Source organism: Pangasianodon hypophthalmus, chromosome 29 (assembly GCF_027358585.1).
Source record: "Pangasianodon hypophthalmus isolate fPanHyp1 chromosome 29, fPanHyp1.pri, whole genome shotgun sequence".
Classification (NCBI taxonomy): Eukaryota; Metazoa; Chordata; class Actinopteri; order Siluriformes; family Pangasiidae; genus Pangasianodon; species Pangasianodon hypophthalmus.
In genome coordinates, this window is record NC_069738.1 from 10,536,157 (window position 1) to 10,562,347 (window position 26,191).

Consider the following 26,191-nt stretch of genomic DNA (forward strand, 5'->3'; position numbering starts at 1 on the left):
AGCTTCAAAATAAACTATTAGACACTACCTTTCTAGCAAAGTGTTTGGAAGCATTTCAAGAAAGAATGTACCTCCAAACATCACTGGAACTACAACTGGAAAGTTAAGTGCTAATAATTCTCAAACCGGCTTTGCAGAATTAACCTGCAAACTTGCACGTGTAAAATGTACTGTGTTAAAATAAATCTTAAAATGCTAGTGTTCGCCCCATTCAGCCAGAGATCGCAAGTTCAAATCCTGATGATGATGATGATGCCACAGCCATCACCAGTGGCAAAATTGGCTCTCTGGGTGGGAGGGATGGCGTGCTCCCTGCCCCCTGTCAATCACAGCCACACTACTCAACCACGTGCGTCCGTGAGCTCATGCATGTGGAAGGGGGCAGATAGTGCTTTCTGCCAAGTATGTTACGCCGCCCTAGGCATGAAAAATGCGGTTGGCTGGCTTCACATGTCTCGGAGGAAGCATGTGTTAGCCTTCACTCTCTTGAGTTGTTAGCTGTCGTATGATAGGGGAGAGCTAACTGGTGGTGTGGCGAAGACGAAATTAGAGAGAAAATCAGCGGAAAATCCAAAAAGATGGCATGTTACAAATTTTTTTATATTGTTTTGCTCATTTTTAATGAAGGATTGCAACAATTCTGGAGTTGACCACGTAAGCAAATGCAAATGTTTCCGCACCCTGCTGGATTCCATATTTTCAGATTGTTAATATTCTATGTCCTTTGCAGATCGTCCGGGACTGACGAGCATGGACCGGATCGAGCGCTGCCAGGAGGAGTTCCTGCTGGCCTTCGAGCACTACGTCAACTATCGCAAGCACAAGGTGGCGCACTTCTGGCCCAAGCTGCTGATGAAGGTGACAGACCTGCGCATGATCGGCGCTTGCCACGCCAGCCGCTTCCTGCACATGAAGGTCGAGTGTCCCACCGAGCTGTTTCCTCCCCTCTTCCTTGAGGTGTTTGAGGACTGACCAAACCCGCCCATCATCATGTGACACCATACGCCAGTGGCTCTTAACCACACCCAGCCCCCTTCGGACATGTTCAATGAACTCTGTTTTCTCACTACTGAGTGCCGTTGCATTCCACAGATTTAAAAGTAGCTCTCGGCCCTCATTTCTAGACGGACCATTCCTTTTACGATGCGGGTACATGTGAATAGCATTTTTTTCTTTCTCTTTCTCTCTCTCTCTCTCTCTCTCTCTGTCTTGTACATTGTTGTTCTCAGTTACTCGAGGTGTATTTTTGTTGTACAGTTTGGTGAGTGAGTATATCTACTAGTCGCTGGCGTTGGCTCATCACGCACTCGGTTGTGTGATCTATGCATTTGTATCATGCAACATTCCACATCTAGTAGAAATCAGATCTGTCTCCCACTTAGGGAAAGATAAAAAACCTGCACACAAGATGAACCTCTGCTCCTTAAGATTTTCACACTACCTACATGAACTCGGATTGAGAAAGTGATTTGAGAAAATAGTTTCATTCATTCACAAGTTTACACACACAAAGATGAGTTCTCATGCACTGTTCACAAAACATCAGAACACAGAAAGGATGTAATGTAAGAGGTAATGAGTGCAATTTCCCACGAAACTATGACAGATCAAAGCACGCAGAAGCTTATCTAGACGCCAAAATATGCTTTCATTGAAGATTGCCACTGTTTAGGTGCCAAAAAAATTGAGGATTACTACAACATGTGTTCCCGAAGGCATGTTTTTCCCGTTCTATGCCCATCCAACTTCAGATCCTTCACTCTGCCGGACCGTCTGTGACTGTCTCTTTACCTCGTAGGAACTCTTATCCCTTTTATATATTTTCACAAGTTAGGCAAAGGTGATGTATCCGCTCGGACTTGTTGGTGCTATGAGTTTGTCTATTTATACCTCTTTTCAGTCAGCCTCAGAATTTGGATGATTCATACACACACACACACACACACACACACAAACACACACACAGAGCAGTGAGTAGTGAGGCATGAACGGCCCACTGCTTCATAACACAATGTGACCTCTGAGGTATAGAGGATATGTCGAGGAGACACTTTCAGTTTGTCTTTTTTGTTATGTTCTTTTTTTTCCCTAAGTGACATCATCCTCTGACATCATCCTCTGACATCATATTGTACTGCGAAACATTTTTCACATCACATACCTCTACCGTTCATTAGGAAATAATGATAACTGGTCATTTTGTATAAAAAAAAAAAAAAACAACCGCAACAATTTGCCTCAAGCTTGATTTTCTCTGTAAAAAGTGATGCCTTTCGTAAGCAATAGATTTGCTCCAGTGTTTCGGCTTATTTATGACTACACACACACACACACACACACACACACTCACTAGTATGTGCACACAAAGCACAGACTCAGAGGAAATGCACAGACAATCAGGATGCGAGGTGAGGGACAGAGAGAAAGGTGCAACAGAGATGTTCAGCTGGTATTCAATGAATAGTTCAGGCAGAAATTCTAGTACTGCTAACAGTGAATGCACTCGAGTAGCCACCTGCTAGCATTATGCAAATGACATCATGCTAATAGGTTGCGACCATTCACCATTAGCTATGATTGTATGAACACTTCCATTAAGGTCATGTATTAAACTCTCATGCTCCACATAGTACTATACTATATAGTGTGTCAAAACAGATCGACAACACAGGCAGTTTACTAGTTTTACTCACTATTAAGTATGGTAGTATGTGGTTTGAGACAGAGCCAAACGTCATCCCAGGTTGCAGATCCACCCATCTGGATGTACAGAGAGAGCTGTCCATTTACAGTTACAGTGAAGAGGTGAAAATGCATTATTTTACAGTATGAAAGTTGTATATTTTCTGCAGATATTTTTACAGATTTGCATATAATGATAAATTTCCCCATTTCACCAACAATGATAATAAAGTTCTATTCTCAGAAGCCTAGCAAAATCTCTTACTGTCGATAAGGTGGTTAAATATGTTAGACAGAGTTATTTGTGAATTCTTTCCAGTGTTACTTCTCACCATTCCAAAAAGAATGAGCCAGTTAGTGTCAGAAAGCAACTCATCCTGAATGAATGCCCCATGAATAGAGGTGTGTATCGGGATTGGGTTCCCATGGGGCCCAACAAAATCCAAGTTGCAGGTAGTCTGATATGAAGCTCGTAGAACAAATAAAGGCCACGTTCTTTAACATGGAAGTGTATTTTTTATCACATTTATTTGCATTCATTCATCCATCTTTCAGTAACTGTTTTATTCTGGACAGGGCCATTGTGTTTAAACAAGTACTTAAATTTGTTTATATTTTGGGCAACACAACCAGTTTAAAAATATCATGAAGCAGACGGGATTGGTCCAAATTTCTGCAGAAAGACATGAGATTGGTCAAATTTTCTTCAGGAAGGGCCAGGATTGGTCAAACCTACTGTGGGAGTGAGTAGGATTGGTCAGACTTTCTGTGAAAGCGGGTGTGATTGGTCAAAATTTCCACAGGAACAGGTGAGGTTAGTCAAACTTTTTCCTGGAGCAGATGAGATTAGTCAAACTTTCTGTGAGCACATATGTGATCGGTCAGAATTTCTGCAGGAGCAGGCAGGATTAGGCAAAAGTTCTGCAGGAGCAGGTGGGATTAGTCACAATTTCTGCAGGAGCAGGGCGATTAGTCATACTGCAGGAGCAGGCAGGATTTGTCAGCGTTTCTGCAGGAACAGGTGCAATCAATTAAACTTTCTGCAGGAGTGGATGGGATTAGTCAAACTTTATGCATGAACAGGTGGTGCTGGTCAAACTTTCTGCGAGTGAGTGGGATTAGTCAAATTTTCTGCAGAAGCAGGCAGAATTGGTCAAACACTGCAGGAGTAGGTGGGATTAGTCAAACTTTCTGTGAGAGTTGGTGGTATTACTCAAACGTTCTGCAGGTGTGGGGGGATTGGTCAAACTTTCTCCGGGAGCAGGCGGGACTGGTCAAATGTTCTGCAGAAGCAGGTGTGATTGGTAAACTTTCTGCAGGAACAGGCAGGATTAGTCAAATGTTTTGTGGGAGCGAAAAACTTAAAAACTTTCTGCAGGAGTGGGTGGGATTAGTCAAACTTCCTGCAGGAGCATGCAGGATTGGTCAAACCTTCTGTAGGAGCAAGTGGGACCGGTCAAACTTTCTGCAGTAGCAGGTGGGATTAGACATACTTACTGAAAGAGCAGGCAGGATTGGTGAAACTTTCTGCAGGAGCAGGCTGGAATAATCAGACTTTCTGTAGGGGCATGCAGGATTCGTCAAACTTTCTGTAGGAGCAGGAAGGATTCGTCAAACTTTCTGTGGGAGTGAGCAGGATTGGTCAGAATTCGTTTGGGTTGGGAATAACAACGGTCCCACACACACCTCTACCCCAATAATCCCAAGGCCTTTATAGTAAAATATAGCACTTACCTCCCTCTTCAACTGTCTAAACTAAATTCAGGTGAGGTACATTTAAGAACAGTCTCGGATAATGCATTCTGTTTATCCTTTGTCATATTGTTTAGGCAACAAATTTTATTTGATATCATGCAGATCGCAGGGTGTACAGTGAGGCTGGTTTACAAGGTGAATGAGCTAACTGTGGATTTAATTTAAGGGAGTGCTAAACTAAGTTTAGCAATCTAATCTGAATGAGTGTCCAGTGTGATCCTGGGACTTTTTTCCTAAAATGTCTGTTAGCTCACAAACCCACAGACCTATAGCTTCACGGTAAATCCTTCTGTCCTACTGTGAAGATGAGTGAGAAAAAAAAGGTGAGTCTAAATGTAAAAGGTTGAGATTTTTAAACTGCATTTAATGTGTTGCACAAGGCCACTGTGAGACAGTGAAGCCTGGAATTAAAGTTAAATTTTGCAGATTTAAGCCATGATGCAATTTGGGTACCCTGCAAGAAAAGTTGCACTAAAGATCACAAGCCTGTATCTGATGACTGATGGTGAATGTAAAAATAACAGCGAAAGAACTGATGACGAATGAGAATGATGACGATGGTAATGTTTGTATTTAAAATAAACTGGCTCTGGGAATAAAGATGGTTTGAGAAATGCTTGGAAGATGTGTTGTGTTTGTATAGACCTGGCTGCCTGCTTACATGTCATCCATCTCCCTGACATTTAGCAGGCTAAAGAATCTCCACAAGAGGTCGCTATAAGGACTACAGGCAAGAAAGCGTCTATAAAAGTTTTGACATTTGACATTTTGACTTCTTGTTGCTGATGTCAGTTCTGAGGCCTTTTATTGTACCATGTTTATACCAAACCAAATAATTTGTAACAGTCAGTAGTCCATATTTGCTGTCATTATTTGCGTTTAAACAATTACATATTGTTATCAAGAGCAAATGCACATTTACATCCAAATGGGCAGGCAGTGGACAAAACCAGAAGATAACAGACACACATATATCTTAAGAATACATCTTTGGAAATGGATAATAAATGTTAATAACAGGTATCTATTTGGCCAAAAGTATGTGGACACCTGACCATCACACCCATATGTTGTTCTTCACCAAACTGTTGCCACAAAGTTGGAAGCACACAATTGTATAGGATGTATTTGTACGCTGTAGCATTACAGTTTCCTTTCACTGGAACTAAGAGGCCCAAACCTGGTCCAGCATGACAATGATTTGCTATAAAGAGACTGGTTCCCGCTCATGAAATTACATTCTGTTAAATATGAACCTGACCTCACATATATGTGGATACCTGTCCAGTCACACCCATATTTTCTTGTTTAACATCCCCTTCCAGATTTATTCCCCCTCTGCTGTTATAAGTGCACAAAGCGAGCTCCATGAAGACACAGAAACCTTACCTCAACCCCACTGAACACCTTTGGGATGAACTGGAACACCGACTGAACCCCAGACCTCCTCACTTAACATAAGTACCCAACCTCACTAATGCTCTTGTAGCTGAATGAGCACAAATCCCCAAAGCCATGCTCCAAAATCTAGTGGAAATCCTTCCCAGAAGAGTGGAGGTTATTATAACAGCAGAGGGGGAATAAATCTGGAAGGGGATGTTAAACAAGAAAATATGGGTGTGACTGGACAGGTATCCACATATATGTGAGGTCAGGTTCATATTTAACAGAATGTAATTTCATGAGCGGGAACCAGTCTCTTTATAGCAAATCAGCTGAACATTGTGTATGCTGAAGTCCCTCTGGGCTAAACAGTTTAATATAACCAAGCTATCTCTGACAAGGCAGTCCAACCCACACGTTCTTTCCTAAAGCAAACATTCTGTTTGTTTTCCCTCTGATCCTTATCTGGTTAATATTGTAATCATGAATTAGAAATATTACATCATGTAAATTATGAGGAATAAATCTAAAATAACGTAGCAAAACATTTAACAAGCATGATCTCATTTTTTGCTAACTGTAATGTCTTTTCAAAATCTTGTGTTTATAGTTGTAAAAAAACTTTTAAAAAAAATTTAAAAGTATTTGACTGACCAATAAAACTATATTTTTATTAGTTTTTACTCAAAAATGAGTCCTTTTTATTTCTGTGCTTTTTTCTGTGGATAGACTGGATCTGGCTGAGTAGCTGACCTCATTTCACACAAACAACTGGTTTGTTAACACTGTTTATACACTGCTGACATCTTATGGTTGCACATGGCAATTGCAGATTTCTGTAATGCAGTGAACATTGCAGTCCTCAGAAATTTGCAGTTTACGCTGCCCACCCTAATGGCCACCCCAGAAATGGTAGATTATTCTTCAAGTTGAATTTTGGAGAACAGGCAATATTCAGTCATGAAGTCATGTTCAACAATAAAGAAATTCTTGGCAACTTGCTCATAAATAAGTCTGTCCTTACGTTTTCCATTTTACACTTTACGTTTTGTCCAGAAAAGGAAACAGTATTAGTTTAGGTGGGAAATGGGAGAATATATAAGTATATAAATATATATACAATGGATGACTTCACAGTGCAATAAAAATATTATTTACCTTATACAAACTGACTTACCTCATTTTGTATCTTAATTCATGTTTCTTTAAATACAAACGCCTCACACAATAAGATATTCAGGTTTCCGGACCCAGGTTTCCTGTGCATCTCGCCCATAAGGGCCCCACAACTTGCCACATCATTATAATAATATAAGGGGCCTATGTGGGGCTAGGGGATGGTGGCCCACTTGTAGCCTACCTAGGCCTCACTAGTGGCCCACACACTGTCTCACAAAAATGGGGTTCATATAGAGCCCACGGTTCAATTTTATGGGCCCTTTTGTGTGGCCTAGTTGGAGCCAAAAGCCAGCCCATCACTAAAGCCATATGGAGCCCACATGGGCATGTTGGCTAGGAACATAAACAATGACAAATCTACTCTAATTCATTCCATATCTAAGATTTCCACACTGTTACAGCACTAATGGTCAAGTAGAAATCAGGGTTGCCAGATTGACTTGACTGTTTAAGCAAATCAAATTAAATCTTTCTCGTTTGACAGAAAACCATCTCTAATGGGGACATTTCTAAACCAATTATCAGCAAAATAATATTTTTTCCAGATCAGTTGGATTAAGAAAACTGTCCCATACTTGTGAGATATGATCTGGCAATCTTGATAGAAACACACAATTTCTATCAGTAATGCAGTGTTTAATGGCTCAGCATTGCAACTTCAACCTTCAAAAACTGCAAAGCAAACATACTCATAGGCCACTTTATTAGGAACACGTATATTCTTGCAACTATCCAATCAGCCAATCATATGGCAGAAGCACAATGCATAAAATCCCACTTCAGTTAAACATCAGAAGGGTTTTGTTGATCAGTGAGGTCAGAGGAGAATGAGAAGACCAAGAATGAGGTCAGGCACCAACTAAAAGTAACTCAAATAGGAATAACCAAACTGATTTTGGAAAAGGATAAAGGCATTCTGATATATTTCACTGAACTGGTCACAGATGATTGTAAATGGGGCAGCTTCCAGCAATCCTGCTGTTCTGAGAGCCTGACTCAGCTCACTGTGTTCTCGCATAGCTCCAGGCTGCCATCTGCCACCAGCTTTCACAAGAGATCAGTGCTCCAGCCTTGCAGCCTATTTGACTTTGCTGCTTAGAAATTGTTGTAAAAACAAAATATGGGTTTTAAGATGCTTTAATTTAAAAAACAAAAACAAAAAAACTTTAATTTTAGAAAGTATCTGTATTTTGTTTTTGTCACCATAGCTGCACAGCCATTTTAATTGAAAAAGTGATGTAAATACAAAAACACTAAATTTTTGGTTGAGTCTAATGAAAACTGCAAAAAATTACACACTAGCTATAAAACTTTGATCAAATAAAAAATAAAGTACCCTAAAATGTAAAATCACTCAGCTTTGTTAAGGTGTCCTAAAACCTGCACTAAATTCCTACACATATTGTTAAAGGTTTTTGGTTGTGAAATCTGCAGTTCATATATCAAGATGCTGCACAGTTTACCAGACTCTTAAGTGATGCCCTAGATTCAAAATTCTGCTGAAAGCCAACACTGCCTTCAAATCAGGTTATACCACAGCATACAGCGCCGCCAGGGCCAAGACCACTTACAGGCAGCAGATTGAGGATCACTTCAAGAATACAGGCACAAGACATATATGGCAAGGTGTTAGATCATTACAGATAGCAGAAGGAAAGATGCCTCCCCACCCAACATGGATGCCTCACTCGCCAACAAACGCAACAGCTGCTTTCTCGCTTTGCTTGCTTAGAACAACATGGAAACACCAACAAAAGGACCACCTCAGATTGATTACCAAATACTCACAATATGCCCCCAATCAGTCCAGCAGATGGTGCTGTGTTAGGACTTCAGCAAATAGTCCAGCAGTTGGAGCTGTGTTATGACTTCAGCAAACATTCCAGCAGTCGGCACTAATTTAGGGCTTCAGCAAACAGTCTAGAAGACGGAACTGCATTTGAACTTCTGCAAATAGTCCAGAATTGGCGCTAGGTTAGGACTTCGGCCAATAATCCAGCAGTTGGCGCTGTATAATCTATCAGCAAACAGTCCAGCAGTCAGTGCTGCATAATCTATCAGCAAACAGTCCAGCAGTCAGTGCTGCATAATCTATCATCAAACAGTCCAGCAGTCAGTGCTGTATAATCTATCATCAAACAGTCCAGCAGTAAAGCATATAATACAGTCAGTGCTGCATATTAATGAAAACATTCAGACTCACCAATGATGACATTTAAAAGGACTTTAACATACTTTGTAATTGGGTTGTTAAGATTGGTATGGTTTCTGGTTGGAGGCTTCTGTTTGGCTGTCTTTGTGTCAGTTGCATGATCGAATGAGCTTAATTATAGCATGAGAAAGCAGGAATACAAACAAAGAACAATGTAATGGCTGTATACTGACATTGATCTATCTGCTTTCTGCGCATGATTTCTGCGTCAGGAGAGCACTCCTTATCTTAACTTTTTTTTTTTTTTTAATAAACTTGCTTGTGGTCTGCTATTGGACAAGAAAGACTGCCCTGTTGAAAAAAAAAAAATAGAAACCCTCATAAAGTTCGTATTGGTTTTTAATGGAAACTGTAATGGTCCTGCAGACCTTCCACTCACAGGATGTTTTTTGTTTTTCACACCATTCTGTGTAACCTCTAGAGACTGTTGTATATGAAAATTCCAGGAGATCAGCAGTTTATGAAATATTCAAACCAGCCCATCTGGCACCAACATCCATGCCACAGTAAACGTCACTGAGATCACACTTTTTACTCATTCTGATGTTTGATGTGAACATTACCTGAATCTCTTGACCTGTATTTGCATGACTGTATGCACTGTGCTGCTGCCACATGATTAGATAACTGCATGAATGTGCAGGTGTACAGGTGTTCCTAATAAAGTGAACGCTAAGCATTCTCCTCTGTTTTTTGTATTCTATTATGTTTGGTTTGATCTTTTATGGTTTATTCTATTTTATTCTATTCTAAATTCATTTCTAGTTACTGAGCTCCATCTGTCTGCTTCGCCTAATGAATAATCATTAATCACCTTTTGAGATTTATGGTTAACAATGCCTCAGGCTCAGCTTCTTCATTACATATGCCTTAATTGTGAAGTGAGAATGTAAGCACTCGGGCAAAACCTTTTGCGCTTTCTTAGTCCTGTCTTTTATTTAAATTAATTTATCAGTTCACTTTGTAAATTAACCAATGTAGTTTAGTATTCCCAGTGAATCTAGCCTCATGCTACACCAATATACTGTGGATAATATTATGCTTGTGCCAGCGCCACATGTGCAGTTCTGGCATGGGTTGAGAAAACTAGGACTGACAGCAGTGATCCCGCTAAGCTTGCTGGAGTTATGGGCATTTCAGAAGTGGGTTATCATTGTACAGCTGGAGCCCATATGCCGTGGGCAAAAACTTGTGAATGAAGTGAACACATCAGAAGGAAGAGTTTTATTTATAGTTTTTATTTTATATGTAATATATATTATCTGTATATATATCTTACACATATAAATCTAGGTATTTTGCAACATTTTCACAAATAAAAACCAGTACAGACCAGCTTTTGGCAATCCAGTGCTGACAGATGCTCAAGATGGATACTGAGAGGAAGCTTAAATGCAGTCAGTACCTCAGGACACAAACTACAAGGAAATTTTAATGTAATCAACACTACTATGACTGAAAAACTACATCTTCACTGCCACTGCTATTCTCTTCACTGCAAATACAATCAAGTGTCAACAACACTACAATCATTATGAGGTAAGTTTGATATTTCAGTCAAACCAAAAATCAGATAAGAATATTTTCAGCTTACACAGTCTTATCCCTCTTCAAGTGATAGCACAAGTCAGAAAATGGAATACGTGCTCAAGTACCTTGTTTGTCTCCTGTGATTGCTCCAAGCTCCCTCTCGGTCTGTCATGTGATATGCTTGTATGTTGCACAACTAATTGAAAACTGAGCCAAAAATAACTCTACAAGGATTTGTACTGAACATACTTGACCAGAAAAAAGAAAAATAAGATAACAAAACTGAAATACAGGCAGGTGACAAATTAAAGGGAAAAAAACAACATAAAGTGCCTTTGGTGCTAGGCCGCCACAAGCTGCCAGAACAGCTTCAGTAAACCTGGACATAGATTGTTCGAGTCTCAGGAACTGTACTGGAAGGATGAACACCATCCTTCCAACAGGTTTTGATGTTGGTGGTGGAGATGTTTCATCATAGCATTAAGGTGATCAGTCAGAAAAAGACTTTGTATTGATTGGAAATGACCCTTCCCTCCCACTGGACATGTAGACCCAGACCATGCCATCAAAATGCCCCGATAGCATAACAGAGCCACCGGTTTTTCCTTTAATTTGTCACCCATCTGTCCAGAATTGAAATCACTACTTGAATAAGTAAAAAAACATCAGCCAGGACTAATGTCTCACTCTAGTTTTCATACCTAACCCCTCAGCAAAAGAGACAAAAATGTTTTCTAATTTTTAGCATTGATAAATTCTGTCCTTATATATACAATCCGATAGTGTCAGCCATCAGGGAGTGTTTGACTTAATTTTCAGAATGTTTTGATTGGGTCCCATTGATAATCACTGGACAGTGCATGCAGGCTACTAACTTAATCAAGTTTGTTTCTAAATCCCTGTAACGTAGAAACACTGCCAGAGCGTTTTTTTATTCAATTCTACCAAATATAGTCCTATTGTTCACAAAACATATACATAGCTGCACCATTATGCTAAACTAAAAATGAACGTCCTTTTACTCAGCTAGAAGTACTCAACTAGGAAAAATACATATATATATATATATATATATATAATCTGTTAAACATTCTTATCTCTTTCTGTAGGTAAAAACAGTGACACTGCACCATTTTACAACCCATTATAATAAAAAGCTTGAATTTAGCAGCTTCTTCCACATTCATCTTATTCATCTTATCTCTGGTACTAGCTTTCCTTTACTTGTGTTTAGCGTAACAAAGCATGTAAGGAAATATCCCGCCATTACCATACTCCAAAAAAAATATAGGTTTGTGATAGGCACCAACTACTTAAGTGAAAGAAACATTTTCCTATGGTACCTATATCCACCATCATACACAGCATTGCAGTATGTAGACAGCAGCATCTCTCGAACCATAAAAAGACCAAAACATGAACAGTAAACATGGGTCACATATTGCACAGACAGTTAAACAGTTTAAGTCTAAAATGAAGTTCAAGAAGGTGCCTCTGAAAGAGGACTGCATACGCACACATAGTCTCTCCCAAGAATCACAGCCCCTCTGTATTTTGTTTCCTTTTCAGTCCTACTTTATCACAAAACTCACACCTTACACCTTTACAGTACACTGAGCTCAACTTGTTGCTCCCTTCCACCTCTACATCAGGCCTCCAATTTGTGAGGTGGAAAGATTTGATTTGTACAGAATCTGGAGGTTCTGGTGGTGAAAGGACAGCACAGTTACAGAAGGAGAAGAACTGCGTTTCATGGCTGGACCTTGAAGGCCAGGAGCTGCTCCGAGTGCATGTTGTTGAGCGAGCGGAGCTCAGGCAGTTTGAGAAGCAGCTTGGTAAAGATGGCACTCTCATTCGGGTGGCTCTGCGTGATGAGGCTGCGCAAGGCGCGGATCAGTGACTCCTGTAGCGCTTCTACTGACTTTGCATTCTCCAGGCCTGAACGGTCTGAGGAAACACCAGTGTGTTGGGATCAGTTTCTTAAACCTTTGCAAGTATTAATACTGTATCTTGTATATAGCCAAATTCAACTAACATTCCTATTTATTAGCTCATAAGGTTACTAAGCCTATTTTAAATATTTGTACTCATTTCAAGCTTAAAATGGTAATATCCTTTTGGCAGATATTTTTGCTTATTTTAAGTGCTTATTTCTAGAAAGAAGAAAAATTGTCTGACTATAGATTTAAACAGTTTTAAGCCTGAAATTAGTAAATGTGTCTAGAAATATCATTAATGATGTTATCTTTGTTATATAATAATCTCGTAATGAAAAATATTAGATAACTTCACTTGCATCACTTTTGCAGTGTATATACTATAACCTTTTTTTTTTTTTTTTTTGCTGTTTTTATTTTCTCTAATTGCATTTACTGTGTTAAATATGCATTGCATTTATTTCCTTTTTAAAGTGGCATTTTTTATTTCCTGGAGGGCTGGAGTCCAGTACAGTTTGGTGATTTCTCTGCTTAAAAAAAACCTCTACTAAACCTGATAACTAGTGAGATGAATCAGATGTCAGATTACTGGGGGTTTTCTGTTTTTTTTTTGTTTGTTTTTTTAAGCTAGCAGTGCAGAGAAATTGTACTTTGTCTAAAAAACACTTACACCATCTTACAGTGTCATGTGTCACGGTTCAATTCAATTCAATTTTATTTGTATAGTGCTTTTAACGATGGACATTGTCACAAAGCAGCTTTACAGAAATAAATGGATTCACAAAAAATATATTGTAAATATGTGAATTTATCCCTAATGAGCAAGTCAGTGGTGACGGTGGCAAGGAAAAACTCCCTGAGACGACATGAGGAAGAAACCTTGAGAGGAACCAGGCTCAAAAGGGAACCCATCCTCATCTGGGTGCAATGGATAGTGCGATTATAAATAAATCCCTTCTATTATTGTGTACTATATGGACAAATGGTAACATTTTACATTTCCTAAACTAACAATATTTACTGCATTAATTAATAAATTATGGATTTTTCATTAATAAACCATAAGTAAGGTTTTACAAAGTTACACATGTATTAGTTGATATTTGTTTGAATGTTAATAAAACACACCTGCGTGTATTCAGTCCATAACTAAAAATAAATTCACATAAATTAGCAAAAATTAAATTAGAGCATGTTCATAAATGACGATAATATACTCAACTCTGATCTCTGGGTATAAATATTATAATTTGCTTTTCAGCCTCAGTTCTTAATTTTACAAATTACCAACTGCAACCAACTGTTAATTAAGGTGTTGCTTCGTATCTTAATTTCATGTATAAACAGGATAAATGTTGGTTTATGCAGATTCTGATTATATGGCTAATTTGGTTTATTGTTTAAATATGTTAGTTGTTCACTAACATGTTAAATAATGGGAGTTAATGGAACCTGTTATGTAAAATGTTTACACTGTTCAGTTATAGACGTATAATTATTTAAACATAGAGTATCCTGTCTAAAAAAAAATTGACCTTTTCTCATTGTGCTTTCATAGATAATTCTGGGATGGGAAGTAAGACAGAACGAGAATGGGAAATCATGTGATCGTGTAATTTTTTACAATTTATGTTGTGAAACCTGTTTAGTTTAGTGTGAAAATGCCTAAGCAGCTATACAATCATAAGAAGCAAGTACATTCATGTGTAGAGGGGTGGGAATAGCGTAGTATTGATTACTACTAGTTTACTACTTTTCTACTTATTTTCTACTTTGTTTTGATTTGTTACTGGCTGTTGATCACTACTCGGACTGTAATTGATTTTTGGATTTATCTTCACTGCTGCACCAACGGCATTTTCCTAATAGGATGAATGATGTTTGTGTGTATGGATGCAGGCATGTATTATCTGTCTGTCAGAGTGCGAGGGGAAATGACAAAATAGGATGTAAATAGTACCTGCAGAGACGAGTACAACAGCAGTGAAAAGGCTCATCTCCTCCTCACTGAGGTCCAGAGCACGCAGCTTCTCGCTGAAATCCAGCATAGAGTTGAGCAGGTCACCAGCACCCATAGAGCACAGTGTCTCCACACTGTACTTCTTCCCACTCAGAAAGGTCACAGTGCGTTCCTTCACGTCAAACAATGATGCGAAACGTACCACCAGCACCTGCCCCAGGAATACATCACATTCGCATTTTTATACATAACATAACTCATGTCATATGCTCACATTATATATCTATATATCTATATATCTATATCTATATACACACCAAGGATAAAAACCAAACCCTGAGTTTTGAAACCCTTGTATCTAGTTAAATAAATAATAAAGTTAACTAAACATTTGAGAAGCACATACCTCAAAAGTACCCGCTTTGAGGAGACTAATCTGGTCGTGCTGCGACAGCTCCCTGAATCCGGGGATGCGTTTGGCAAACTCCACCACCTCCCTTACAGCCGGAGTGAAGCTCATGGAGAACTCCTCCCAGATAGCGTGGCCTGATTTATGTGGGTCCACATAGGGAGAAGTGTTCATGGGACACACCTGGTACAGGAAGCAGCAGACATTTTGGAATTTAATGACCCATGTGGCAAATGCATGTTAGTTTACTAACTAGTAACGTAAATCTAACGTAAAAATTGTATGGTATACTTTGAAAAAATTGAGTACTGTTCCTACATTTCCTTTAAGAAGGCAGATGTACTCACCAGATGCATCCTGTTGCCTCCACTCCATGCTGGACCAGCGTAGCTCCCACTGGCTCGGGTTCCGTTGGAGTTGTGCGCCCGGAGCGACTGGCCAATAACAGAGGCAGAACAGTGACTGGGATCAGCATTGGCGAGCAGCTGGACATGGCACTGGGCACTGGAGGCACTGTTGCTCACTCTAACCGGGCACCGGCTGAGAGAATTATCTTCCTGTGGTGATTCACGAGGATCCTGAGGAGAGCAGTGTAAACGTGGGCGCTGGCGTGTTACTGTAGCTATGTTGTTATGATGGTTCCAGACCTCGTGTGTGTCCTCCATGATGCGTTCGACTTCGTGACCTGTCCTCATCCCTGTGCCGATGACCTCTTCTTCTCCACTGTCTGTGGCACTGGATGAGTCAGAACTTGGGCTTGTGTCCATCGGGAGCGAAGGCTCAGGATCGTTGCTCAACTCGGATTGGCTGCTTTGAGGGGAAGAGGCAGGAGAGAAGGAAGGAGGAGCATGGGGTGTGGCCCCAGAGGCGAGCTTTGCCAGACAAGGCTGAGTCTGGCTGCTGGAAACTGGAGGACTGCTGCCATGCAGCTGGCTGTTGTTCATCATGTTGTTCATGGCGCTCTGCATCTCTAGCAGCATGCGCTGTTTCTCTCGCTTTGGTATTCTTCCAAAACGCACAGCTGGGGAGCACATAAAAGTACAATGCAGTTCACTGTGCTACACGCCATCATCCTGAATATATTATCTTGCTAAAACAATACTGCAACCATTTGAAACAAAGACATATTTGAAACTGTTCTCTCTTAGCAAGCTTCCTATTCATGTAGCGTCCTGGGAAAATTCTTCAAATGGGCAAATTCTGATGTTTTCCACTGCATATCATTCTGAAAATATTGAGTTTGGAAGCTGACATATATTAGAATATATGAGACTTCTAAATTAATTAATAAATTCTATTAAATAAAATCTTTTTTTCTGTCGTGTATTAATCAATTTACATTTTAGTGTGTTTGGTCATGGTTGTTTTTCTTTGTTTTGAGCTTGCTTGGGGTATGGATTAATTTTCATAAAATCTGTATTTTTGAGATTATGTATTCAGGGTTCTGATTTTTTTTTTAAAATATAAACTGCATTTTCAGATTTTATGTATTTAAAGGCAAATCTTAACCTTGAAAACTTCACAACAAAGAAAAAAACATCTGCAAAAATGCAAATTTATTAAATACACAGCTGAAAAATATGTATAAATTAAAATAACAAAAAAATAAAGTTCATTTTCATATATTTTTGTCAGCATCCAGGCTCCATATTAAAACTAAAGGCTTTTCTGAACTGAAATGTTTCTCTTTTGCATGTACGTCAATCACAAGTAACGTTTTAAAGTCAGGTTAAGCCCCAAGTGGAAAAGGGAAATAATGCAGTTAACGATTTCATTCCGAATCCGGCATTGGAGCGTCACAGACACTTTGACAGCCGGTATGTGATTACAGATGGAAATGATTAGGCTTATGTCCATTTGCTACATTTGTGACATTCACTGTGTGAGAAATTCACACTTAGCTAGCAAACTTTTGGATATCTGACTGTTTTTACTGTTTGTTTGTTAGATCATGATCAACATGAGGAAAATAGTCTTTAAAGATTAAAAAATAAATAAAAACATTTCGTTCATATGATTCATGACATCATTAATCATTTCTTAAAGAAGAGGTGTCAAAAGTATGTTATATGCGGATTTTTCTTCTTTGTCTTTTTTGCAGGAATTTAATCACAGTGACATCTGGTGGGTTTCCAGGCCGCCAGACAAAAATACTGGAGCTAGAGCAATAAGCAATTTTTTTAAATCTGTATATCAGGGATAAAAACAGGATGTCAGTGACATCACAACTGGGTTCACAATAAAACTCATGTAACATACTAATGCGCAGATATATCTTAACTACTAATTTCACACAATTTCTAATTTCACAGCCAGATTTAATATGTTCCCAGAGGCGAGTTTAGCTAGACAAGGTGGAGAATATATTCCCAAATCTCACTTGAGTCTCTTGACAGTTTTCAGACCACATCTCTTCACCGTTTCTCCTTAACCCTTGTCCTTCAGCATGGGAGATACTGTCATGAATTCCCCATCTCAGCATGTGGCATTGTTTAATGCGCTATAAATCATGTGGTTTTGTTTACATCATGTGCTTGTGTTTGAACATGTGCGTTTTGTATTGATTTTGATACATCTCTGCATCTGTCCTGTGGTATCGGGGTATATTCCCTGATCGTGCCCACCTGCTCTCTGTTCAGCCCTTGATTAGTTTATCTATTGAAACCCTCTTATGTTCTTGTCTAGTTGTGTCCAAGTCTCATCTCATTTCAGTCTCATTAAATCTGAGAGTGCTTTCAGTTTCCATGTGTAGTACTTCCTGGCCTTGACCCTTGCTTATGTTTTCTCAGTTTTGATTATGGATATGCACGGTATGATGTTATCTGCCTGTCTCTAACAAACAACACTCTGATCACACACTTGCATCCTGCCTTAATTTACTGCACATTACAGATAAAAACATTCCGTGTAAGTACTCAGAGTTCCTTCCACAATCACACGTTACACCACAATTGCCAGCTGCCTCTTTTATTCTGTAGGGCAGAACCGTTCTGATCAATAAAAGGAACCATGCCAGCGGAATTCCCACAAAAGCACAGTTAAGCCCAAATGCTTTTAAAACACGATCAACAAGTGGTTTTTTTGGCACGGTTAGCTACTCAGTGTGCCAAAACCATGCAGATGACATGGCTTGACGTAGGGATTAACGCTTTATCTGTCAGTGCGCCTTAAGAATGTAGACACTTGCTTCAGTTAACATTTGGGGCAATGGTAAAAGTCAAGTGTCAGACACAGCATTCTTATATAAACAGTTAAGTTTTACTGTGAATAACAATCAGTACACTCCAATCATTCAACCATTTAGATGAATACTGTCTCAAAAGGATGCTTATATACTGATGATCATTTGAAATCTGACTAGACTACAACACTCTATTTTTAGCTTAATGGCAGTCAGGTAAATGACTATAATAATCATATGACTAAACAGCAATTAAATGAACACGTAATCTGTAAAGCTTTATCGGCATTAACTAATAAAATGTTATTAAACCATCCGGCGTTCAGACTGGTTGATAAAAAGTTATAGTATGCATAGTCACCTGCATATAGTGCAACAATTAAGGCCTAGTCTACACTAACGCAGGTATATCTGAAAAGCATCTCCATCGGCGAAGTGAAAAGTGAAGTGAAAAAATTTCAGGGGGTGGAACTGGACCTGGTCCAACTGCTATTATAAACCCAGCCCTAGCAATATGGAACAAAAAGCACACCAGCCTGAAACACATTTTCTTCACACCCTGGACTTTTGGTTCGACTCCGCCCCAGGTAGGAGGAGCTGGATCAGGTCTGAGTCCACCCCCTGGACCTTTGGGTCTGCAGCAAGGGGTACTTGGGCTAAGGTGTACACTTGCAAAAAGTTTAAGCATATCCCAAACCTGTCCTGGAGAAGTATTATTTGATATACAAACGTATACCACAGACTGAGTGCGCTCACCATCTCTAGACATGCCAACAAGCAGACACTTCTTGAAGCGACACTGCTGGCATCGATTCCTGTTGATGCGCATGATGGGGCAGTTCTCATTCTTAAGGCACTTCTTATACTGGATGTTCTGTTGGATACTCCTCCTGAAGAAACCCTGGTTGAAAGCAAGGCAGGAAAGAAAGGAAATGAGCAAATCAGCCAGGGACATATAATGAGGTGTTCAGGGTGGCTGTAACCACATAGGCAGTAACGGGTGCAGGGCCATCAGGACAGTTAGAGAAACAGGTGTGGAGCACAAACAGCAGACCTTTGGGATAAAAATAAGTCCAAAACTATTTTGACAGAAACTGGCATCTCCTGGAGTTAAGAATGCTGTGAGAAGCAGGTTGATCTTTTCAGTTGTGGAAAGGCTTCAGTTTGACAGGCTTCAAACAGCAAGCCAGCAGCTTAGAATAGTCTAGTAAAGTAAACTCTATTTATACTGTCCAATACGACAATGCCCATGTTGTAAGTAAATATACAAAGTACTTACTATGCAATGAGTTTATAAAAGTGGAAAATGTTTGCTTTTAAAACAGGAATGCATCAATAGCTTTCACTTAACCTAGTGAGTTTATTATGGTTGAAAATGTGTTAGTATGAACAGTGAAAATTAATACCACAAAAACCACAAAGCACAAAGTCCTCCATCCTTAAACTTTCCCATGGTGCTGACACTGGAGACTCCTTCCATAAATGTCAAACCAATACCTCTTAATATCAATGATTGTTAAATAACACATTTTTTAAATTTGTTTATTGAGCACCCACCGTACAATTTCCTGTGAATGCGCTGCTCAGCTACTCTAATATGATGTAGCACAATTGTTTTTTTAACCCATACTCCATGACATCCATATGAAGAGTTGTTTTAATGTGTTTCATTGCTGTACATATAAAATACTCAACTTGGAATACTTTAAAATGAGATTTCTCCTTTTGTTAAATTTGTCTCTTTTTTTTTTGAGCTAATTGCATTGATGATTTTGACAAAAAACATTTTGTGTTTTTGTATGGATGGACATTAAAGGTTACAAAACATTAAACATTTGAGGAGCCTACAAAGTCTTTACATCCTCAGCCATAAACTAGGTCTTAGATCATCTCTCTCTCTCTCTCTCTTACAGATAGAAACTGCTTAAATCTGGTATTACACCATTAAATGAAAAATGGGGTCAAAAAGAGAATCAAGGGTCTAAAAATGTAAAAGTGGCATATGTAAAACCCACACAATAGTGTATCACATGCATTGGTTCCATGTAATGTCTAAAGGAGCCTGGATTGCAAAGTGCTGTACAATGAACAAAGTAGCAGGGGACAGACATAAAGGAAGACGAAAGACTATTAAACAGATGATGAAAAGGGGAGAGGATGACAAGAGTACGAGGAAGCTGTTGTTCAAAGGAAGCAAAAAATCATGAAATGCAATTCAGGCTACACCGGACCACAATGTCATTAATCCTTGGTTTGAGCTTAATTTTTTTTATTTTCCGTGTTGGTCAGCTACAGAGAAGACTTCACGTGATGTCCACAAATTTTTTCGTCCAAACAGAAAAGAGTGGGAACAATTTTATTGATTCATAAACTGACCAATTTTAAATCGAATTTTATTTTGCCTGTTGTTCTGAATGCTTATTGTTATGCAACATTCATTCATTCATTCTCACAACAGTGTAGTGTATATTTCAGTCACTTACAGTTTTTTTTTTCCTTTTTTTCCTCTTGTAAACACTAAAAGTACAAAGTAAATAAATGCATCAATAAATAAATCATGACATTTATATTCAATTTCTCTTGTGACATTGTCACAGCTGTGTTCACATTTGATCAGTGCAGTTGTTCCATTTTACAGACATAAAGAGTAAAGAGTTGTCAAATATTCAGGATTTTGTGTTCGGGTATTTTAGAAAAATGTGTTTTGTAATTAAGAAAGAATGTCTGGCTTTAAACTGAGGGACAGAATTTTGTTGATTATTTGGCAGTTCAGCATTTGGCAGCGTCCATGTGCTGTTCAGTACAGGATAAAAGGAGGGAGGGAGATGACAGGAAGATGAAGAGATTGGAAAACGCAGAGCTGGAGAAAGTAGGCTGTATATGACATTCATATAAAGTTAGGTGTCAATCAGTTTCAAACACTAAAATGGTGAAATAATTATCAAACACTCAACCATGGTCTATTGTTATAACATCATCATGTGTTGCCTCCTGATATGGAAAATAATGCAGATACAGAAAATATGAAATTATTAATTATTGTTATATGAAGATTAACATAAAGATATATATAAAGACAGGGTTTTCATAGGCAATATATAATTTGAGAATTGACTCATCTTGTTTAATCTGCACAAAAAACAAAACAAAATGTCATGCTTAGGACTTGCGGTTGGAAATATCGCATCGCACATTCAGACTTCTTTAGGTGTGTTTTCTCACCTTGCAGCCTTCGCAGGCATGAACACCATAATGAAATCCTGAAGCCACGTCGCCGCACACTTTACACAGCAACACCAGGCCACTGATCTCTGCAAGAGCATCCAAATATGAGTCATAGAGCAGCAAGCTGCAATTATGCATGAAGCACTGTTTTTCAGAATAATTTAATACACTCAGCTGCTAACATAAGCTTTCCTGACAGAGTGTTAATTGTTGTCATCTCTTAATAACCTAAACCTGATATATAGTTCTTGGCAGTGGACCCTACTGTGGTGCAAATGTATGGATTTAAGCATGTCTCATTGTCTCATTATTACTTATTCTATCATATTATACTTATTTACATTAAGGCAATGACTGAGAAAAGAAATGAGAGGTCATTAACAATATGTTAATAAAGATCACAGGTTTTTAAAAATGATCTTTAGTAGGCGTACTCACTGGTGATACCAGATTTGGCGGTAGATGGTGAGCGCGTCTTGGTCGTGCTGTGACTCTGAGGCTGGGAGAAGTTGGCCACGTCCACCTGCTGTCCATTGGGGCGGGTGGAAAAGGACGCACTAGGTGAAGAGGATGAAAACTGGTAGCTGCTGTTGGAGCTGTCGCTGTGGCACGACTCGGGGCTGGAGGCCGAACTCGATGAGCTGATGTAGGCTATAACGCCCCCTGATGGAGAATAACATTGGTGGGGGGTGAAGGGATTTCTTTGAATCTCTGAAGCGTGCTCAGTTGTGCTTCTGAATTCAACTTTGAATACACAACTGGGGATGTGTGTGTGTTGCGTTCATTCGGTTTTCATTTTCAAATGACAATGGGAAAACGAGGAAACAGCATTTTATTTTATTTTGTTTTTCTTGGCACACAGTAAAACAGAAAATTAATGCCTTTTTTCCAGACACTATTTAAAAAAATTGACTCACGAGTAATTGTTTCTACTTTTTTTTAATCACACAGTCTAGAAATCAAATACTCATGAATCCAAATATGAGAAATTGACACTGCAGTAAACTCAGTGTTAACAGAGTGAACCTGGAAATAACAAGTAAACTATACTACAGACTATTCTCTAATTAAGATGCGCACTCTGAAACCTTATTCTGTTTTTATTAAAGATGAAATAAATGGGATCAGCAAATACAGAAATAAATTTTGGGTCAGAACTGCAGCACCTTGAAAATCCTGCTGATTTTTTCAGCCACAGTGTCGTCCTCCTTTACTGTCAACCTCTTGCTATTTTTAAAAAAGCACACAGTGACACATATTAGCCGTACATCAGGCACTGTCTAATCTACCCTTCTTGTTACCAGCTACCCAGTAATACACACATCATTTATTTTAACCCGAAAATGAACCTAAATTCTATATTAAAATCAAAAACTGAACTTTTTTGCAATTTTTGAGCAAGGGAAAAGGAATTCAATTCTTACTAACAACTGATTAGTTCTAAATATAATAAATAAAATTCAACCATGCACAGAAATCTCTACTGAACACTAAGCAAATATAATAATAACTTCCATCAATCTGTATTGTATGTTCATTAGAAACACCTCTACATTAGTTAATGCATCAGACATAAATACAATGCTTACTGTTATGTATGTTATTATCTGGCATAATTTTAAAAGCAGTGGTTCTCAAAATGGGGTCCGTGAAACTACAAAGGGGGTTTGTGATTTTTTTTTTTTTTAAATTATGTTACAGTGGTGGAAATGACAACCTACCATTATCAAAGTTGTTATATTTATTGTTTTTTCTGTCTGTCGAAAATCTTATCTTATTTTACAGTTCAGGTCCCTGGCTGTAAAACATTTAAGAACCTCTGGTTAAATGATTGTATCATACTAGTATATTGTAACATCCTATACATACAAACAGTAAGAAAATTCTCAGTTTAAAAAAAAAAGAAAAAAAGAAAGAAAGAAACGAAAAGAAATGTGCTCTCCTCTCAGGAAGAAAGCACATCAGTTTTACACTTGTGTGTGTGTGCTTGTTTGTGTTTATTTTTTTCTTTAATTATTTCTCACCTAGTTTAACCTGAATGAATTCTCCATTCTCTGTGGTTAGGTAACTCCATTACATAATTGCCCTTTCAGAAGGGTGCAGCTGAACAGACTACAATTATCACAACTCGAAAGCACATGAGAAACGTGAGTCGATGAAGTACATTCTGGTTAGGAAGGTTTGCTTCAATGGGAAAAGGGTGAAATGTGGATAAAAAGGCGTACTTTTATGGAAAGGATTCAACAGGTTTTTCCCTGAAGAAATTCTAATTCTAGCCTAATTACTGTAAATAAATATTTAATAGTTAATGACAATATTGTAGCTACTTGAAAATGTTTCTAAAGGATTTTTATACATATTACAATGAAATTAAATGCTACATTTTCAGATCCAAAATGGTTGCATTGTTTAAGCCATTATGTGGTGTTATTAGGGTTGTTTTATAGTCATGTTCAACATCCAAAAAAAAAAAAAAAAATGATGTTGGCTTAACAGGACATTGTCTTTTAGAGCTTTACACCGCCCAAAAGTTAAACCTAAATGACCTAAATGCATACATAAAGTGGTTGGGAGAGATACAGAGTGGTGTGTGAGCACACTTCAGAAGTAGGTCACCTCTCAGCCAGACTGTAGTCGCCTCACGTGTATCCGCAGCTCAGAGCCGCACCACCTCGCCGTGCAAAATTATGCAATACCTACGTCACGGCGCTTTTGGACCAATCAGAGAGCACGCACGGGTAGCGTAAACACACTTGCACATGGCTAGGGCGAACTGTCCATGTGAATTGAGCAACTGCAATGCCGTCCAAGGCAGATGTCTTGGGCTATAACAACAGCAAGCACTGACACTCTTAACCCAGTTAGGTTTTTAAGGTCGAAAATGATAAAGTAGGCACACAAACTACCAAACAGTACCTCGATAACACTGTTATAACACTTTGTGTTCACGCCTGTGCTTGTAATTAGCATTGATGCATATTTTTGGAATTAGCTGTAATGGGAACAGTAGATGGACTACTTAACAGGAAGTGGAATTATAAAGTAACAATTACACTACATGCTCATTTTAAAAAATAAATTAAAAATTAAATAATCTTACCAGCCTTTGTTGATTCCATGTCTTCCGACAACACAGAGTTGTTTCTCTCCTGGATTTCTTTCGTGTTCAAAACTTTCTGGTGGCTCTTTGTATGAAAATGTATGAAAATGTCACCAGCTTGTGTGATGACTGGTTTTTAAACGCCGAACATTTTTGTTTTTTTGTCTCTGAAATTTAAAAAAACAGGCAGATATCCCAGTTTTAAATGTCTACTCTTCAGATTTGTTCCATCTGTTGAAGCTCCCAGAGTATTAAACAGCTCCTCGACACAAATGCTGAATGATTCAAAACGACTCGACACACTTGTTCGTGGATAGTGAACGCTGCACGGCTGGACTCTTTCAGCTTCCAGATAAAACGACAACCAAATTCAAATGAACCTGAATGTCCAGAGATGAGGGATAGCTTACACTAACAGGTCGACTCTGTAGCGCTGTGCTGACTGTTGTGTTTTGAGTAAAAGTGCTCATTGCGGCCCATGTGACCCAGTTCACCGGCTCCTCCTTCATCCCGCTTGTGCATTGGTGTCAATGTAACCCACTGACACACTTTCACAGCGCAAAGTAACGCACCATTCTCAGCATGCACTCTAGGGCTCCCCAACATGAGATCACACACACACACATAGACACACTGACTGTAAGATAAGAAAATTAGAACATGCATATAGGACATGGCAGTGGGACTTGAGATGATTTAACATGGCCTATAAAAGTTAGACTGCATGTCAGTATGAAATCCCCTATAGAGTAAATGCTGATCACTGAATAAAGAAATGATGCAGGATGAGTAAGATTATAGCAAATTTGTGACTAAAGAACTTCTCAAAGAGCTACCCAAAGTCTGTACGCCTTACATGCTTAAAAATACGTATGTATTTTTAAAAATACGTATGTACATTTGCATAGCCATGAACATTACTGTCACATTCAACCTATTTATATCAAATAGTGTGAATATTATACCCTGTAGCTCAGGGGTTCTCAACTTTTTTTTTTTTTTAGCTGTGGACCCCTGGCATATTCTGACTGATCCTCGCAGAACCCTCCACGTAATATGTACAGTCCCCTCCAAAACTACTGGAACAGCAAGGCCATTTCTATTTTTTTTTTTTTCGCTATACATCGAAGACATTTTGGGTTAAGATCAAAAGATGAGTATTAGATGATAGTTCAGAATTTCAGCTTTCATTTCTTCATATTTACATCTAGATGTGTTAAACAACTTAAAAAATGGCACCTTTTGTTTGAACTCACCCATTTTTTCAACTGATCAAAAATATTGGAACGTGACTGATAGGTATTTCTTGTTGCCCAGGTGAGCCATGTTAAACTGATTGTTTAAAGAATAGCTCTGAATGTCTACTCTTGAATTGAGCCCTAGGTTTTGCCTATGAACACTGCATTTGATGTTAAAAAGGATAAACCAACATGAAGACCAAAGAGATGTCTATGGGAGAAAATTAAGCCATTTTGAAGCTAAGAAAATATAGCAGAGCCATTCCACAAGCACTGGGCATAGCCAATACAACAAGTTGGGATATCCTGAAAAAGAAAGAAATCACTGGTGTACTAACAACCAGACATGGAACAGGTCAGCCATGGAAAACAACAGCAGTTGATGACAGAAATATTGTGA

At 38.7% G+C, this 26,191-nt stretch overlaps 2 protein-coding genes across 9 annotated transcripts in view; one reads left to right on the forward strand and one right to left on the reverse strand.

The window, feature by feature from the left end:
• The window catches only part of thrb (thyroid hormone receptor beta), a 119,422-nt gene extending 114,362 nt beyond the window's left edge, over positions 1-5,060 (forward strand). For all 7 annotated transcript variants that reach the window (XM_026942419.3, XM_026942417.3, XM_026942421.3 and 4 more), the window contains one exon: positions 731-5,060. In XM_026942419.3, coding sequence (XP_026798220.1) covers positions 731-972 — 242 coding nt within the window. In that variant the 3' untranslated portion in view covers positions 973-5,060. The remainder of the gene's footprint in view (positions 1-730) is intronic.
• A 5,370-nt stretch (positions 5,061-10,430) lies between these two features.
• Positions 10,431-25,072, reverse strand: nr1d2b (nuclear receptor subfamily 1, group D, member 2b). 2 transcript variants are annotated; one of them, XM_034301578.2, is made up of 9 exons: positions 24,554-25,072; positions 21,892-22,116; positions 21,451-21,539; positions 20,712-20,745; positions 18,985-19,129; positions 15,395-16,068; positions 15,045-15,230; positions 14,639-14,849; positions 10,431-12,688 (listed from the first exon to the last, which is right to left on the reverse strand). In XM_034301578.2, the coding sequence occupies exons 2-9, from the start codon at positions 21,985-21,987 to the stop codon at positions 12,492-12,494; spliced, it is 1,632 nt and encodes a 543-aa protein (XP_034157469.2). In that variant the 5' UTR covers positions 21,988-22,116; positions 24,554-25,072; the 3' UTR covers positions 10,431-12,491. The 2 variants fall into 2 exon arrangements, with proteins under 2 accessions (XP_034157469.2, XP_026797999.3); XM_026942198.3 differs by lacking the exon at positions 20,712-20,745 and having other exon boundaries at positions 24,554-25,069.
• Between the last annotated feature and the right edge of the window lie 1,119 nt (positions 25,073-26,191).